The sequence below is a fragment of the Cannabis sativa genome, chromosome 4, assembly GCF_029168945.1.
Source record: "Cannabis sativa cultivar Pink pepper isolate KNU-18-1 chromosome 4, ASM2916894v1, whole genome shotgun sequence".
Classification (NCBI taxonomy): domain Eukaryota; kingdom Viridiplantae; phylum Streptophyta; class Magnoliopsida; order Rosales; family Cannabaceae; genus Cannabis; species Cannabis sativa.
The window spans coordinates 74,587,665-74,607,309 of record NC_083604.1 but is presented as its reverse complement, the minus strand read 5'-3'; the positions used below and the strand labels follow the sequence as shown (position 1 = coordinate 74,607,309).

Sequence of the window (19,645 nt, the reverse complement as noted above, 5' to 3'; positions counted from 1 at the left end):
GGATCTGGACAAAGAACTCTAATGGTCGATTCTCTACCAAATCGGCCTATCTTATCCAAGCTATGAGACGGGCTCCGTTGTGTAATGTAGCTCCGAACCTTTGGAACAAGCTGTGGAGTTCAAAAGTTCTGGAGCGTCACAAAGTCCTTTGGTGGAGTATCCTCTCGAATGCGCTACCTGTTAGGGCTATCCTTTCTAAGAGAATGGGTATTAATGAAACCACCTGCCCCTTTTGTGGTAATGGTGACGAAACTATGGAGCATTTATTTCTCTATTGCGATCTGACGTCTCACCTTTGGAGATCTTCCCCTTGGGGAGTTATGCCTGTTGTGGAATCTGGGGCCCGTATGTGGGACTGGGTTAGTTTTCTATGGAACCTTAGGACCAGAGGAGTGGATACAGATGATTTATTCCTTTATGCTTCTATCGTGGTTGACACGATTTGGAGGGCTCGAAACGACAAGGTTCATAATAACAATATGGGTAGCTTGGAACATTACATTGATTCTATAAATTATTGTTACGCTGATTATGGATCCAGTTTGCTCAAGTCTCGACAGGTTGCTGATACTCGGGGTTGGTCCCCCCCGCCTGAGGATTGGGTCAAGATCAACTGCGATGTCAGAGTCGGGGCGGAATCCATGTGTGTGGTGGCAATTGCCAGAGATCATACGGAATCGATTTTGTGGGTGGCGACTAACAAACTTCACTTCACTGATTCTCTTATTGGGGAAGCGGCGGCTTGTATGTTAGCTTTGGAGACGGCGGCCACTATGCATCACCCTTTTGTTATGGTGGAGAGTGATTCTAAGATGGTGATCAAGAACCTAAAGGGTGACGAATCATTTTGGCAGCTTGAGAACTACGCAAGACAATGCAAACATCTCTCTAATTCTTTCACTTGTTGTAATTTTTCTTATATTTCTAGAAACTGTAATTTGGCGGCCCATAATGTGGCCAAGTGGGTGTTTGCCAACAATATTTCTGGTATGGTAGAAGTCTCTACTATTTCGAGTAATATTTTCTGTAATGACCGTGAAGTCTAACTATTTGTTTCCTTCTAATATATATATATACGCTTTATTTTCAAAAAAAAAAAAGATTAATATATATAAAACCATATGGTAGCCACTGTGAAGTAAAAAAAAAAATTGCCAGTCGAAGCATATATATACATATACTAACTACAGTATATAAGACAAAAAAAATATATATATGACCTTATGGTCTTGCTGATACAATCAATGAAAGGTCACATACATAAAGAGGTTATATATGTATATATCTTAATCAATTACTGGAATTTAACCGTAGTAAAAAAATATACCAGCCACGAATACCCAATATACAGATACCAAACTGTAAAAGTCCTCAAGCCATTATCAATATGAAAAAACCGTATTCAATCATTCATAAATCAAAATTTTTTCACACCGAATATCAACCAAAAATTCAATATACATATATACATTGAAATTAAAACCTAAAATATTAAGGCACAATATTATTCATAGAAAAAATCAAAACCCTAATTTTCAAAATCTCAAAATTTCATAAACCAAATCATCAGTCTTCAATTAATTCAATAAAGACGGCTCTGATACCACTTGTTAGGATTTATAAAGGGAAATTTGAATTAATATGCTTAAATTACCTAATAATTTTTCCCCTAAATGCAAAGTTAGTAAAATTGGTCATATATGACCACTTTACCAATTTTCCTAAACTATCCCTCTCATTTGAAACCCTCTCTCTTCCTCTCTCTTCGTCTCTCTCAGCCGAACAAACCCAACACCCAAAACAACCCAGCCACCACGGTTAGCACACAGCCCAACTCGCAACCCACTCCGACGAACTCGCAACCCACTCCGACGAACTCGCAACCCATCTCAGCCCCCTTCTCTCTTCATCTCTTTCTAACCGAAAAAAAAACCCACCAGGTCCGATGGTCGGACCCATGGTCCGACCATCGGACCCGGTGGGTTTTTTTTTCTTTTCGGTTAGAAAGAGATGAAGAGAGAAGGTCCGATGGTCGGACCATTGGGTCCGATTGGTCGGACCCCATCGGACCCAATGGTCCGACCATCGGACCTGGTTTTTTTTCGGTTAGAAAGAGATGAAGAGAGAAGGGGGCTGAGATGGGTTGCGAGTTCGTCGGAGTGGGTTGCGAGTTGGGCTGTGTGCTAACCGTGGTGGCTGAAATGGGTTGTTTTGGGTGTTGGGTTTGTTCGGCTGAGAGAGACGAAGAGAGAGGAAGAGAGAGGGTTTCAAATGAGAGGGATAGTTTAGGAAAATTGGTAAAGTGGTCATATATGACCAATTTTATTAACTTTGCATTTAGGGGAAAAATTATTAAGTAATTTAAGCATATTAATTCAAATTTCCCTTTATAAAACACTTAAGAAATATATAAATCACAGATCTAAACATATTCCCTAGAGTGCTTCAATATAGAAAGCCTTAAATCATAAATAACATTTGCTAAATTAAAGAAGAAGAATATGATAAAATATGAGTGGAAGCACTAACCTGAAGTCATTGTTGGAGATTGCAGAGAAAGTTTTGATCTTCCAAGAATACACTATTTTCTAAAGTATTTTCTCTGATGGGAAGGAGAGAATACAGAAACTTGGTGTTTCTTGAGGACCACTACCTATTTATAGACTCATCTTAGAATGAGTTTTGGGTATTTATAATTTGGCCCCTCAACAAATTATAAATTAACTTATGGTATCTACACATTATTTCCATGACAATTTAATACCTCTTTTGATAAACATAACATAATTGGTCACTTAATTTTGTATCAAACTTTATAATAGCATATACATTATAAATATGTGCCCACATAGAATTTTTAATCCAACATATTATGCATACATATTTACTCCATCGTTAAACACGGGAGTTGGAATGTTTGATGATCAACAACATATATTCCTACCAACTACCTTCTTTATTTTTACACCACAATAAGATGTCCCTTATCGTTATGGCCCATTTATTTTTATTCCATGTTGTAACTTTTCCAATCATTTATTTTCATAAATACTTGAAAACTATACAAAAAAAAATTACAAAAATAACGATGAACAGTTTTTTCAATATTCTTTTTAGTTTTCATGCTGTTTATATTTGAATGATGTTGTTTTAATATTACTTTATTGAAAAAAATTAAAATAAATCTGTAAAAATAAAAAAGATAATAATACATATTAATTTTTTTTGTCTAGAAATTCTTTTTTTTATATGAAGCCCCAACTCTATTTGATTATTGACACCTATATGTGCATGTAAACATATATTTAGGGCCTGCCTAAGTTAAAATAGGTCATATAAGTTAAAAATACAAAATAAAAAATTAGCCATTATTATAAAATTATAAAAAAAAATAAGTATATTTTTTTTATTTGGCCCTTAAAATGAGTGAGCATAAGCGTGGGCTCTTAGCCCGCCTTAGGGCCGACCCTGCATATATTAAATATTATATACTTCCTTTGCCTTAGGACCAAAGTATATATAGAGTGAAAGTAATGTAATGGGAAAGAAAAAGAAAAATATCTACACAGTGCCTTACACTTAAAAAAATTATGAGTTAAATGATCGGGTAAACAAGGCAGCCAATTACTATTGAAACTTAGTAATGGTTCAAACTCTAGCTAGTTCTTATACTATGATTTTCCTATTGCTCTTGTAGTTAAGTGATCACTTAAATTCAATTAACAATAGCTGTACTATTGTGTCTACATCTTTTCAACTTGAAATACATCTATAAGAATTTTGGTAAATGGATGAAGTGAGAACTTTAAAAAGTTGTATTATGGTCTAAAACAAATAGACAAAGCTCTCCATATTATTTGGGCTTACTTAAGCAGCAATCCAACAAAAATATATGGTCTCAAATCTTAGCCCAAAGCTAAAGATTCATAGTTAGAAGAGCCCAAGCCTTTTCTGAGCTGGGCTCATTCATAGAACAGTTGGAATTTGGAATAGTAATAGGGAAACTTACAAAAAAGGAATTTGGGTTAACTTTTACAAAAATACAGTCACACGGAAATCTTTTCAAAAATATTGTGTTTTTATAAAACACCAGTAAAACACAAAGCAGAACAACTCAAAACAACAGTAGAACACCAGTAAAACACTTGTAGAACACCAGTGAAAACTTAACACCGAATACTGCAGTATGAAACTTATAAAAAACACAGTAAAAAAGTAAAAAATACCGCCTGGCAGTATTTTTGTAAAAAAATAGCAAAAGTTAGTATACCTTGTAAATTTCCCTAGTAATAATAATAAGGGTAAATAGCAGGTACCAAAGTTTTGAGTTTGTAAACAGCATAAACTTAATAATTTTTTTTAGTGACATAAGTACCCAATGTTTGTAAAATAGTAATTTTTCTCTATTTTTGTCAGTACAGGCTCCGTTTTAAATTTATTAAAAAAAGATTTGGAAGTAATTGATACTACATTTTTTTCGTCCAGACCAATTAATCTAAAATTTGAGTCTTATATGTGTCCTGTTTAAGACAATAACAGAGTCTATACTGATAAAACTGGAAGAAAATTACAGTTTTATAAACATTGTGTACTTATGCCACTAAAAAAATCATTGGGTTTATACCGCTTACAAACTTAAAATTTTGGGTACTTATGCCACTATTTACCCTAATAATAATAAGGTTAATTAGGATATTTGCTCTGAACTTTATACTAAATTATACTTCTTGAATTTTTAAAGTCGTTAAATATTGTTAGATTTAAGAATTTTTTTTTTTTAATTTTAGTGAAAAAAGTCTAAAATAGATGAAAATTCAATAGAATGATTTAGTATATGTCAAGTTAGAAGGGCATAATTTGATAGATATCAAATATATTTTAGTATATAAACAATAATAAAATTGAATAAATTTAAATATAACAATCTTAATAATTTAGAACGCATTTTTAACCACCTTAAGGGCTCGTTTAGTATGCCGTATAAGGGTCGTATTGTATTAAATGATAAATAACACTATGTTTGGATTAAGCAATGTATTGTATTAATTATTACGACCAAATTTTTTAATACAATGTATGTTGTATTATTTAATACATAATAAATGGTCTGTATTAACTTGTAATATTTACAAAAGATTTGGTGTCAACACCAATTTCCGACTCGCACCAGGACCCCGGACGTCGAACCCCGGACCTCGTCCCCGACCCCGGGCCCGGTCCAGACCCGGACACGGACCCAAACTCGGATCCCGCACCCTGAGCCCGAACCCGGGATCCCAGACCCGGACCTGGACTCAGGACCCATACCCGAACCCAAGCCCGGGCCCGGGCCTGTAGCCGAACCCCGACCTGCTACCCAGGACCTGGGACTCGGACCCATAGTTGGTGTTGGGATCGAGTGTATTAAAAATATATTATAACTTTACATAATCAATTAATACAAGTCAATACCAAATATCTTTTTATTCTATTAAATAATATTAATATAATAGAATATAACACAATTCAATACAATACAATATATTACAATACGGCATACCAAACCACTCCTAGAAGGCATGTGAAAGTTGGGAGCAAAAATGATAAGCGTAATAATAATATATTGACGTCGTCCTTGAACTCAGAAAATGAGAGCAGTTCCCACCTGTCTCCCTGTCACTGCAAATTGGCTACTTTCTTCTTCTTCTTCGTCCTCGTCCAAATCGCAAAGCTCACCCAATCTTTTCTTTCACAACTCTTTCAGATTCCGCGCACTTCATCAACTTCTCCGCCGTAACGTATCGTCGACCTTGACTTTGACTCGCTGCTCAACTCACCTTCTCAGAAAGGTCGAATTCTCCATGGCCGAGTCCGATTCTAGGTCCGATCTCTTTTTTAGCAAAATTCTTTCAAGAAAATAAAATTATTCTGGTTTTTCAATATTTTTTATTTTCAATTAGTTTCAGCACTGCGCGGTCCAAGATTCTAGGAAAATTCTCCATTGCCGATTTAAATTTTAATTTTGATCAGTATTTTATGATGTTCCCTCTTTTTTTTTTATATATTTTATTATTATTGTTCTGAAATCCGGCACATTACATTCGTTTTTGAAATTTTTATATTATAATCTAATTCATATTCGTTACCAATGCAGCTGCGATAATATTCCTGCTTATGCTGAAATCGTTGTGGTGCGTCATGGTGAAACGGAGTGGAATCACGACGGAAGAATTCAGGTATTTTATTATTCAGTAGCTAGCTGAGATGATTTTGAAATTTTTATTAATATAAGCTTCGTTTGTAGTTGTCGGTGACTTTTTAAATGTAGTGAACGTATGTAATTTACAATATGTGCATAAAAAAGGTTCTTTTCAGTCCAAAATTCTTTCTTAGTTCTTGTGTTTAAAGTTCAATTATAAGGAAGTATACATTTTCGCATTCGAATTCCAAATATCACTTGCAAAAAGTTTGAGTGTGAAAGTAAACACTTTTGTCAAGCTTGAACTACCTTATATGACCAGACTTATGCATGACACAAATTCTTGTAAGGGCTGGTTAAGTTTGCCAATAGACAACCCCAAATAGGATTTCGCCACAGCTACATGTTGGTTATATCAAATTTATGTGTAAAAATTAGTCATTAGAAAGTAAAGCTGCAATATGAGCTTTGCTACACTATTTATGGAATCAGCATGCTTATGTTTGAAATGTGAGACCAGAAATAAATCTTTCTGTGATAAGCTCAGAGTGCAACTGTTTCTGAAATGTGAAACCAGTTCTCTGATAAGCTCAGACTCTGACTGTTTCGAATAATATCTTGACTATATACTTTCATTTACGCTCCTATTGAGCAATAACATCGCGTAGGTACAGGCTACTTGTTAGTTGTTACTTTACATTTTACTTTATAGAATGTGGCTAGTATGGTTTGGGTGTCTGATATGTTTTACTTGAAAACTCTCTGATATCTACCTTTTTCTTTTCTTTTTTGCATTCAGTATCTTCTCTAGAACTCTGATTTCTTTCTTCTTCTTTTTCTCGCATTCTTGTCATGGGTTTCTATTTTAATTCTATATCTTTTTAACTTGAACAGGGTCATTTGGATATTGATTTAAATGATGCTGGAAGACAGCAAGCAGTTGCAGACTTGCAGTAAGCTGGCAATTCTTTTTTATAATGCTAACTGAAAATCTCAATGAAGGAGTTTTAAAAATGCTAAGTTAGATTTTGTACTTCTGAATGGATTGTACTTGGCTTCTGCTTTCTTTAGGTGGCTGAAAGGTTATCAAAGGAGCCCAAAATCTCAGTTGTGTACAGTTCCGACTTAAAAAGAGCTCTTGTGACTGCTGAGACTATTGCAGCCAAATGTGGTGGATTAGAGGTATTAATCACTAGCAACTTCCACATTTAACAATCATGATGATTCCTTACTTATATCTTTTATTGACATAAGGAAAAATGACTTTAGCTTTGATTTTTTCTTTATACTAAAAAATGTACTTGTTACAAATTGTACGAGTTCTCGACAATCCATATTCGTGCAGCTAATGAAACCAAATATATTTAACCAATAATCTGGAATTGGTTGAAAATCATTCAAAGCTAACGCTCATCTATGCTTAGGATGATTAGCCATATTATTTATGTATTAAAATATTTCTTTGCTTTTTTTTATGACTTATTTTGCTGGACATGAATTTAGGTTATTAAAGATACTGATTTACGAGAAAGGCATTTAGGGGATCTTCAAGGTAAAGTATATAGTGATGCTGTCAAAGCCTGTCCTGAGGCGTACAAAGCCTTTACATCTCCAAGTAAAGATCAAGAAATTCCTGTAAGTACTCCATCCATAACTGGAATTCATTTGATACAGAGTGAAGTTGATATGAATTTGTAGAGCATTTAAGTTTTTTTGAGTGATAAAGGGCAGTACTGGAGAACGTTGGGGGACAATCGTAAAATCTCATCCAGGCAGGGTGTATCAATCTTATCCAATAAGCATGCTACATGGACCTACGTTAGGTCTTATCAATTACCATGTTGAAGATAATCTGTAGACTTATGATATGTCTAGATGGTTGAATGGCACTTTATTCTGGTATCATAAGAATCATTAATAAATCAGTAATTGATCTCATTCTAATGCTCGAATATGGGGAAAAAACTGTAGTCCCCTATAAGGTTTCTTTCTCTGAAGCTATAGAAGCAGCAGGTCCAGCTTGTTCGAGTATTACCTCAGGCCTGCCTGAGGATGAACTCCAGTGCTTGTTCTGTTTACCGAACTATAGTTAAAGTGAGTGTTACTTCATCTGAGGTACAACAGTAATCCTAACCGAAAATTATGGCATTACTACAAAATCCACCTGCTTCACCTAGTGCTCTGCTCCTCTTCAAAAGCTTTGTTTTGAGTGGTGAAACCAAGTATTTACGCCATATCATTTTTAAAGCCATGACAAGCAATCTGAAAAACCGTGTTTTTGCAAATGTCAGTTGTATATACGAAAATATAAAAACTGTAAGCGTTTGCAAGAAATAGAAAAGTAATTCGCTACAAAGAAACCGAACAAAGCGTAATATAAAATATTTGCAGAAAAATAAATAACTTGACACAAGAGATTTGTACGTGGTATCAGTGTTCTTCCGAACACTCCTAGTCCACGGGGCCACGCCCAGAGAATGAAATCAATTAATAAAGTATCAAAATTACAAAGACAATTGACTTAAACAAGTTTAGACTCCCTCTAAAGTATTGCCGCAATCCTTTGTAATCCACTTTATGAATCTGACTTCTTGAAACACCTTCAAGCCCGAACTCCCTTCGTCTTTGAAGTGTGAGTGCTTACTTCCTCCCGAAGTAAGGCTTCAACAAGTCTTCTCCCGAAGACCAAGTGCTTACTTCCTCCCGAAGTAAGGCTTCAACAAGTCTTCTCCCGAAGACCAAGTGCTTACTTCCTCCCGAAGTAAGGCTTTATCAAGTCTTCTCCCGAAGACCAATCTCTTGTTCAGTCAAGTAGTTCTTCACAACCTCTAGGATAGAGTAAGAACAGAAATAGAACAACTAGAACCTAGATGAACAACTAGGCTCTCACAAAACAAAGAAAGACTCTCTTCTCTCAAAAGATAAATGTAGAAAATGAATAATGGAAGAGGTAATTCGAATGGTTGCTCTCTAGGCTCTATTTATAGATCATAGAAACCAAAGAGGCAACCACAAGTTCGAATTAGCAGATGTACAAAAACTTTCCAAAAGAAACACGATCTCGCTACATCGTATTCGGATGCCGACGCAACGGATACGCCGAAACGGGAAACTTACTACAATCGGGTCCGATCTTCTTTTAATGTTTGATTCCTGCCAAAAACAGATTAGATATTCTGATTGTATCAAGATACAACCGAAATCAATAAGGAAAAGGCAATAAACAAAGTTTCCCTAAAAAGACAACTTTCCAAAAGAGAATTCCTTCTCTTTTGAGAAGTTTTCAACAAAGGAAAGTTCAGCTGAAACTGCAACTTTCCAAACAAGGAAAAGGGCAACTACAATCCGCATTTATAAGGTAAGAAATCGAATATGAATGCACACCAATCTTACCATAAATGGAAAAATTATTTTGTCAACTAACTTGCCAAAAAAAGACTTTACAATCTCCCCCTTTGGCACTTTAGATGAACAAAATAATTTTTAACACAAAGTACCTGCAAGTTAAAGTTAGCCATAACAAATAACTACTCCCCCTGAGTAACACAATCGAAAACCAACAATTCCTAAAGAAACATGCTAACTTTTAAACCAAATAAGTTCACAAGTACCAAACACAACTCCCCCTGGAAAAAGGGTCTAGAGTAGATAAAAACAAATTGAATGCTCAATAAAATGCACATTAATTAAGAAATATTTTGACAACTAAATTGCCAAAAAAGGACCTAACAATCTCCCCCTTTGGCACTTTAGATAATCAAAATATTATTAATTAACAAACACCTACAAAACAAAGTTAGCAAAATAAACATAAAAACTCCCCCTGAGAAGCACAACATTAAACCAAAATAAACAGCTAACTTTGACCAAAGATGAACACAAACACAAACCTCAACTCCCCCTAGACAGTTGAGTATACAATTACTCCCCCTTTTTGTTTATCTATAAGGGCCAAAGACAAAAAGAAATGAAAAGATAGAAATATGTCCAACAAAAACAAAAAGAAAGAAAACTTATGCCCCATAAAGCTTGATCAATGAGGACAACTGCTTGGACATCTCTTGCTGAACCTCCTCCATGGCAAAGCAAGACGATTGGAGCAAAGAAGAGCATTTGAGGGGGCTTGTTTAGATTCCACCATTTTCCTTTTTGGGATGCCCTAGGTTCTTTGTTCTCACTATTTTGATCTGAAAGAGACAATGAACAGCAAACAAGCAAGAGAGACAACGAAATAGAATCGGGTAGGTGGTGAGAGTGAATCACAAAAATTGGTTGAAATAAACATGGGAGAGTTTAGCAAAAAGGAAACCAATTTCAACATATTTGAGAAACCACCAGCCCACGATTACAAAAGGAAACTGCCCACTCCTTGCAACTTCTTTCCCTTTTTTTTAAAAAAAAATAAAAGGAAACTAGAATTACCAACAATATTTCCAAAAATAAGTCAATCTTTCAAGATTAAAGACACATTACATATAAAAGATCAATCTTTAAATGGAAACATATCAAAAATAAATCAAAGAAGAATGAATGTTGATACTTACCATTTATGCACAAGATCTTCTGGACCCATGAAGCAAGTCACACGCCTCCCTTTTTTTTTTTTTTTTTTTTTTTTTTAATCAAAACCGAAAATAAAATACAATGTGTACAATAAATATATGTGATTCGAATCAAGCAAAGAAATCAAATATCATTGACAATTGACAAAATAAAATACATGTTATGCTTTTAAGGAAAATAACTAATTAGTATCTCATGAAATAATCATACTAATTGATGTTAAGAAAAAAGATATGCATGTTACTGAAAATTGTGTACCAGGATTATCAATTTAATTTTAATAGAGGAGACTTATTGCATTGAACACACTTGTCGTACATAAGTGTGTGCAGTGAAAATAGGATCATTGTCCTTGGCAAGATTTTTCATTTTCGCCTTTTTCAATTTGATCCCGCAACTGGATGCTTTCACACCATACTGAAGGTAGCCCTTTTCTATGGTAGTGCATCCTCATCATAGTTGCTAATTACAATGTTCCAGCTTACTCATCAGATGGCTTTCACACCTCAGTATGGGTAGCTCTATTCCAGCAAGGAGCCTGACAAGTCTGAAACAAAAATTGCTCAACTCTGTATAAGAACATTATTTAATCCTAGACACAAATAAGGAGTAACATGAACCTTTTAACACAACATCACAAAGTATGATCAGACAGAGATCCTAACTAATTATATTCCAAGAGCATAAACATGATTTGTCAACATACAATGATAGAAGATTAAGAGCTAGAGATGAATCACATAACACTATTGTACAAGAATTATGAACAAATAAAATTAAACAATGCAAACTCCCAAAGACTTTCTGAGGGAGTCAAAGCGACTTGCATCTAGTGGCCTTTGTGAAAATATCGCCTAATTGTTTTTCGTATCAACATATTCTAATTGCAATGATTTATTTTCAACAAGTTCCCCGATAAAGTGGTGTCTTATGTCAATGTGCTTTGTTCTAGAATGTTGAACAGATTTTTGGAAATATTTATGGCACTAGTATTGTCACAAAAAATAGTCAAAACACCCAATTCAAACCCATAATCAATCAACATTTGTTTCAACCACAATAGTTGAGTACAACAACCGCCGGCCGATGTACTCAGCTTCGGCAGTGGATAAGGAGATGGAATTCTGTTTCTTGCTATGCCAAGATACTAGATTATTCCCAAGAAAGAAACACCCTCCACTTGTGCTCTTTCGATCATCAGCATTTCCTGCCCAATCTGCATCACTAAAACAAGCAAGATTTGAATTGGTATCTTTCGAGTACCAAATTCCATAATCGGAGTGCTATTAACATATCTAATAATCCTTTTCACAACTCGATACATGAGATTCCATAGGATTACTTTGATATCTAGCACACACTCCCACACTGTAACATATATCAGGACGACTAGCAGTTAAATACAAAAGACTTCCAATCATGCTACGATAGAGTGTAGTGTCTACCTTTACTCCATTCTCATCTTTTGTTAATTTCAGTGTGGTACTCATAGGAGTACTTACCTGCTTAGCCGATTCAAGGCCAAATTTCTTGACAAGGTTCTTAGCATACTTGCTTTGAGATACAAATGTACCTCCTTCCATTTGTCTCACTTGAAGACCAAGAAAGAAATTAAGCTCACCAACCATGCTCATTTCAAATTCACTTTTCATTTGATCAACAAATACCTGCACTTCATGGTTAGATGTAGACCCAAAAACTATATCATCAACATAAATTTGAGCAATGATAAAATCAGATTTTATATGTTTGATGAAAAGAGTTTTATCCACACTACCTCTGTGATAGCCATGAGAAAGTAAGAATTGAGTCAACCTTTCATACCAAGCTCGAGGAGCTTGTTTCAGACCATACAAAGCTTTTTCAAGTTTGTATACATGGTCTGGAAATTGAGGATCTTCGAATCCTTTTGGTTGCTCAACATAAACTTCCTCATTCAAAATACCATTTAGGAAGGCAGATTTCACATCCATTTGAAACAATTTAATATTCAGAATACAAGCAATACACAAAAGTAAACGAATTGATTCTAATCTTGCAACAGGAGCAAAAGTTTCATCAAAATCAATACCTTCTACATGTGTGTACCCTTGAGCCACCAAACGAGCCTTGTTTCTCACAATTGTACCGAACTCATCACTTTTATTTTTAAACAACCACTTTGTTCCAATAACATTTATACCTTTTGGTCTTCGGACCAAAATCCATACCTTGTTGCGAACAAATTGGTTGAGTTCCTCTTGCATTGCATTGAGCCATTCCTCAAAGGTCATGGCTTCCTTCACATTTTTCGGTTCATATTGAGAAACAAAGCAAAGAAAGCCGATTAAATTAATATACCTTCGCGAGTTACCATGCTTTCTTCAGGATTTCCAAGGATGAGATCTTTTGGATGATTCAGTTTGACTCTGGTGCTTGGTTCTTTCTGAATAGAGTCAGTGATGATGTTTGGATGAGTCAAGATAGACGGTTCTGGTTCTCCAGTTTCAGTTGTAGCAGCAGATTCGTCCTTTGCAGCATCAGCAATGGGTTCTGCTGCATCAGGATCTCGCTCGTTACAACTTCGGAGGAGTATCCATGAGACTATCTATCTTGGCTTCGTGGAAAACTCGAAAAATCTCTAAAATCATCAACAACCACATTAGCCGATTCCAAAACAAGTTTGAGTTCTCATGTTATACACACGATAAGCTCTACTGTTTAAGGAATATCCAATAAACACACCAACATCACTTTTAGCATCAAATTTACCAATATGCTCACGATCTCTATAGACATAACACACACATCCAAAAACATGAAAATGACTTACATTGGGGCGCTTACCTTTCCAGATTTCATAAGATGTTTTTGAGGTACCTGGACGAATAAACACTCTGTTTATTATGTAGCAAGCCGTGTTAATAGCTTCAGCCCATAAGCGCTTTGTCAACTTCTTGCTATTTAACATCACCCTTGCCATTTCCTGCAATGTTCGATTCTTCCTCTCAACAACTCCATTTTGTTGAGGAGTTTTGGGAGCTGAAAATTCATGAGTTATACCTGTAGACTTGCAAAAATCATCATACACAGAATTTTCAAACTCCTTACCATGATCACTTCGAATTCGAATAATTTTCCCAATATTACAACCTTTCTCAACTCTTAATCTCAGACAAAGAGTTTTAAAGGCATCAAAAGTGTCAGATTTTTCTCTTAAGAAATCTACCCAAGTAAAACGAGAGAAATCATCAACACACACAAAGATATATCGTTTACCATTCAAACTTTCAACTTGGATTGGACCCATAAGATCCATGTGAAGCAATTCCAATACCTTTGAGGTATTGATATCAGACACAGGCTTGTGAGTGATTTTTAATTGCTTCCCAAGTTGACACGGTTCACACTTACCTTCACTTTCCTTACCAAGCTTGGGAAGACCTCGAACAATACCTGCATTTGACAATTTTTTCAGGTTTTTAAAATTAATATGCCCAAGCTTGGCATGCCACAGATCTGTGGTGTTGTTGATAGCTGAATGACAAGTAAACACAGGAGTTAGAGTGTAACAGTTATCATTGGATCGAAATCCTTGCAATATACATTCATTGTCTTCATTCAGAACATAACAATGATCACTATCAAAAGAAACAGTAAACCCTTGATCACAGATTTGACTGATGCTAAGTAAATTAGCTCTCAGTCCTTCAAATAACATCACATTTTTCGCCCAGTAACCCTTCAAAATTTAGAGTTCCCATACCAACAACTTTTCCGGATAGGCCATTACCAAAAGTGACTTCTCCACATTGCATAGGCCGAATGTTAGTCAAAAAGTCCTTGTCACTCCGTCATATGTCTAGAGCAACCACTGTCAAAATACCACATTTGAGATGCAGCAGTTTTATCAGAAAAACCAGCTAGACAATTCTTTTTCACCCATATTTGTTTCAAACCTTTATGTTTCTTTTGAGATTTTTCCAAATTATGAAAATAATTTGTTTTAAACAGATTTTTCAACGTGAAACATTTAGGTCTGATATGTCCTTTTCTACCACAAAAATGACAAGTGGGAACAAATCTTTTTACCTGAGATCTTACTCTTTTCGAAAATCCTGGAGATTTTGCAGCATCAGAAGCTGTTCTTGCTGCAACAGGCTGTGAAACTGTTACGGCAGAGTTTGTAGCCTCAAGGTGATTCGTTGGAACACTAGATTTTACAAACTTCGTGACTCCTGAACTCTCCATTCCATTAGAACCAAGGCCTGCGAAACCTCTCGACCTCGCATTCGAGCTTTTTCAAATAGAAGATCCAGGGTTAAGCATTTGAACATTTTTCTTAAAATTTTCAAGTTCCTTCTTTAATAGAGAGATTTTTTCATCTTTATCACAAAAACTTGTCTCATATTCTTTTATTTTCAAATCACACATTTCAATCTGATGAGACAATTTTTTATTCAATTTATTCAACTCTCTATTTTCAGAAGCAACCTGAATCCATTTTTCATACATGACTTTGTATGATTCAGCAAGAGATTCTTCACAGATTTCGCACTCATCCGAATCGATTCCTCTTGTTTGGTGGTATTATTCGTACATACCAATCTAGCTTTCACCGTGAATCACACAACACATTAGACATAACGTAGGTTAGAGGCAACATTTTCAGAATTATCTTCATCACTTTCGGTTTCATCATCACTCCAAGTGACATTGAAACTTTTCTTATTCTTTTTCAATGTGTTTGCACACTCAGCTTGAATATGCCCAAAACCTTCACATTCCCTGCACTGAATTCCCTTTTTGTTAGAGACAGATGGTTTAATAAAAGTATTACCTTTTGAACCTTTCGAAATATTCTTTTTATTTCCCATCTTTTTCATATATTTCTGAAAATTCTTAGTTAATAAAGCAATCTCATCATCACATTCACTATCAGAATTTTCATTATCAGCAACTTTCAAAGCAATACTTTTACCTTTATCAGCAATGGATTTGGGTTTGTCCTTTTGTTTAATCTGTTGATTTAATTCAAAAGTACGTAAGGAACCCATCAATTCTTCTACCTTCATTGTGCTAAAATCTTTAGCTTCCTCCATTGCTAAAAGTTTAGTATCAAACCTTTCTGGAAGTACTCTAACAATTTTTCTCACAAGAACAGAATCATCGAAGCTTGTCTCCAAGAGCAAAATATTCATTAGCAATGTCATATAATTTTTCATAAAATTCAGTTAAAGTTTCATTATCAGACATTCTAAGCTCATCAAATTTAGTTTGAAGCATGATAAATCTAGATCTTTTCACATCAGAAGTTCCTTCAAACTGAGTTTGAAGGATCTCCCAAGCTTCCTTAGCAGAAACACAAGATGATATAAGTTTAATGTAACCCTCACCTACACCATTAAAGATAGCATGCAAGGCTTTGCTATTGTAGGCAGAAAGTTTATCATCTTCAATAGACCATTCCAGCTTCGGATTTTATAGTAGTATTACCCGAAGAATCTGCCTCAACCGGAAGAGACCAACCCGATAGAACCATTCTCCATGCCTTCTCATCTCGAGATTTGATGAAGGCCCTCATTCTAACTTTCCAATAAGGATAGTTAGAGTCATTAAGCAACGGTGGTCTAGAAATAGAACTTCCTTCTGCAAAAAATGACATTCTAACAAAAACGTTATAGGACCACACTAAGAGTTTAGTGTCCCGCTCTGATACCAATTGAAAAACCGTGTTTTTGCAAATGTCAGTTGTATATACGAAAATATAAAAACTGTAAGCGTTTGCAGCAGCAGAAAGTAATTCTGCTACAGCAAAACTGAACAGGCAGAATATAAAATATTTGCAGAAAAATAAATAACTTGACACAAGAGATTTATACGTGGTATCGTTGTTCTTCCGAACACTCCTAGTCCACGGGGCCACGCCCAGAGAATGAAATCAATTAATAAAGTATCAAAATTACAAAGACAATTGACTTAAACAAGTTTAGACTCCCTCTAAAGTATTGCCGCAATCCTTTGTAATCCACTTTATGAATCTGACTTCTTGAAACACCTTCAAGCCCGAACTCCCTTCGTCTTTGAAGTGTGAGTGCTTACTTCCTCCCGAAGTAAGGCTTCAACAAGTCTTCTCCCGAAGACCAAGTGCTTACTTCCTCCCGAAGTAAGGCTTCAACAAGTCTTCTCCCGAAGACCAAGTGCTTACTTCCTCCCGAAGTAAGGCTTTATCAAGTCTTCTCCCGAAGACCAATCTCTTGTTCAGTCAAGTAGTTCTTCACAACCTCTAGGATAGAGTAAGAACAGAAATAGAACAACTAGAACCTAGATGAACAACTAGGCTCTCACAAAACAAAGAAAGACTCTCTTCTCTCAAAAGATAAATGTAGAAAATGAATAATGGAAGAGGTAATTCGAATGGTTGCTCTCTAGGCTCTATTTATAGATCATAGAAACCAAAGAGGCAACCACAAGTTCGAATTAGCAGCTGTACAAAAACTTTCCAAAAGAAACACGATCTGCTACATCAGATTCGGATGCTGACGCAGCGGATCTGCCCAGAAACGGGAAACTTACTAAAATCGGGTCCGATCTTCTTTTAATGTTTGATTCCTGCCAAAAACAGATTAGATATTCTGATTGTATCAAGATACAATCGAAATCAATAAGGAAAAGGCAATAAACAAAGTTTCCCTAAAAAAGACAACTTTCCAAAAGAGAATTCCTTCTCTTTTGAGAAGTTTTCAACAAAGGAAAGTTCAGCTGAAAGTGCAACTTTCCAAACAAGGAAAAGGGCAACTACAATCCGAATTTATAAGGTAAGAAATCGAATATGAATGCACACCAATCTTACCATAAATGGAAAAATTATTTTGTCAACTAACTTGCCAAAAAAAGACTTTACAATCTCCCCCTTTGGCACTTTAGATGAACAAAATAATTTTTAACACAAAGTACCTGCAAGTTAAAGTTAGCCATAACAAATAACTACTCCCCCTGAGTAACACAATCGAAAACCAACAATTCCTAAAGAAACATGCTAACTTTTAAACCAAATAAGTTCACAAGTACCAAACACAACTCCCCCTGGAAAAAGGGTCTAGAGTAGATAAAAACAAATTGAATGCTCAATAAAATGCACATTAATTAAGAAATATTTTGACAACTAAATTGCCAAAAAAGGACCTAACACAATCTAATACAATGAGTCTAATAAGGGCATGTCTGTCAATACTTAAGATTTTGTAACTGTCTACCTACCTGCTACTAACTCTCTAATAAGGGCATGTCTGTCATTACTTAAGATTTTGTAACTGCCTACCTACCTGCCACTAACTCCATAGAAAACAAAGATGGAATTTGTGGCCCACATGACTTGTCTATCAGTGTTTACATTTGTGACCCAAGTCTTAATGAGATACCGTCCCCTTCCAGCTTACTATGGGGGACATAGAATTTAAGAGTTACTGACTTTGCATGACATATGGTGTGAGTTTAGCACAGAATAAGTATTCTTGATTTCAATTCCAATATAAGCTTATAAAACCCACTGGAATTAATTGGTGTTTTGAAATGTCTTTTTTTGTACATACATGAAGGGTGGGGGTGAAAGTCGAGATCAACTCTTTGTACGCTGTACTTCTGCGTTACAGAGAATCGGTAATAAGCATAAAGGTGAGTTATGTCCTCCATTTTTTTCCTTTTTGCGACTTTACCATTGTGCATTGTAACTTAGGTTCAACCTTGTTTTAAATGATTATAAAGTGGAAAGGAGCCTATACTCTTTCATTTATTGATTCCTATAATTACTCAGCTACACTACAGTACACACAGCTCTTTATTTTGGTCAATATATACTCATAATCCTAAGAACAATACTAAGCATGACTAGTGGTAATTATTTCTACTGTTTTTTAACTAGCTAGGAATTATCATGTATAACTATCCAATTCTCCATATATGGATTTCAGAGTTAAGTGAATTTGCAACTGATTTAAAAATGATTCATAAGTGGTAATCCATAGCATCATGTTCCTTGGAGCTGAACTCCTACGTTTGTACATATTCCCTTCAATCTCCCTAAAAGAAATCAAGTCTAATACTTTTGGGTAGAGAATTACAGGTAGCAAATAAGTAAAGTTTTGTATCTATTTCAGGAGAGCGAGTAGTTGTGGTTACTCATGGAGGCGTAATCAGATCGCTGTACAAAAGGGCTTGCCCAAACGAGAAGACTGGACCGAAGGTACTCAACACTTCTGTCAATGTGTTTCACTTGTCTGATGGGGACAAATGGACCTTACAGGTCCGGGGTGATGTCTCTCATCTTGATCAAACAGGTTTTCTTGAATCTGGTTTTGGTGGGGACAAAAATTCTGGTTAGTTATTACATTATGCCATTTTCTAATAACCAATTCAAACACATGAACAAGCTTCAGAGTACTGGAAAAAGTGTCGGGAAATAATTACTGGACACTATTTTAAGCAGTTTTTCATCCAACTTTGGGGAAGAGACTGAACCACTAATGTTGTAATATTTATAATTACCGTATTCTAAGATATAGATGTAACTAAAATGACTATTAATGCAATATTCTTGTGTTTCTTTTTTTCTTTAACTGAAAGCAATATAGCTCTCGTCACTGTAATTTTCCTTTCGATTATGCATAACGTAAAGCAAAGATCTTTGATTTTAAGTTTTCTGTCACTGTTTTTTCTTACCTCACAACTCACAACACTTAATATATTTAAGAATCCATAAAACAAACAGTAAATTTAAGTGACTATTCCAAACCTCGTGTCACTTTTCATAAACATTATTTGGGTTTTCTTTTTTGAAAAAAAATATATTTTTTGTAATGATGTGATTAAATTTTAGTTGTTGGACTGGAAAATAGACAGATAACTCTAAAACGAAGGATTTGGGTC

The 19,645-nt window shown here is 35.2% G+C and overlaps 2 protein-coding genes across 2 annotated transcripts; both read left to right on the top strand.

Moving 5' to 3' along the window:
• The first annotated feature begins 62 nt into the window (after window positions 1–62).
• On the top strand, window positions 63–1,046 carry LOC115713759 (uncharacterized). The gene has a single exon (XM_030642240.2). The coding sequence runs from the start codon at window positions 63–65 to the stop codon at window positions 1,044–1,046; it is 984 nt and encodes a 327-aa protein (XP_030498100.2).
• A 4,528-nt stretch (window positions 1,047–5,574) lies between these two features.
• LOC115714576 (phosphoglycerate mutase-like protein 4) lies at window positions 5,575–19,335 on the top strand. Its single transcript, XM_061114478.1, has 7 exons — window positions 5,575–5,860; window positions 6,134–6,215; window positions 7,073–7,124; window positions 7,251–7,360; window positions 7,682–7,813; window positions 18,319–18,394; window positions 18,877–19,335. Exons 1-7 carry the CDS (start codon window positions 5,628–5,630, stop codon window positions 19,098–19,100), a joined length of 909 nt encoding a protein of 302 aa, XP_060970461.1. The 5' UTR covers window positions 5,575–5,627; the 3' UTR covers window positions 19,101–19,335.
• Window positions 19,336–19,645: the final 310 nt, after the last annotated feature.

Bases quoted from the DNA above. Each gene is read 5' to 3' on its own strand.
- LOC115713759 (XM_030642240.2), top strand. From the start codon at position 63: ATGAGACGGGCTCCGTTGTGTAATGTAGCTCCGAACCTTTGGAACAAG.
- LOC115714576 (XM_061114478.1), top strand. From the start codon at position 5,628: ATGAGAGCAGTTCCCACCTGTCTCCCTGTCACTGCAAATTGGCTACTT. The intron at 5,861-6,133 runs GTCCGATCTCTT...TTACCAATGCAG, and splicing joins ATGGCCGAGTCCGATTCTAG to CTGCGATAATATTCCTGCTT. The intron at 7,814-18,318 runs GTAAGTACTCCA...ACATACATGAAG, and splicing joins GTAAAGATCAAGAAATTCCT to GGTGGGGGTGAAAGTCGAGA.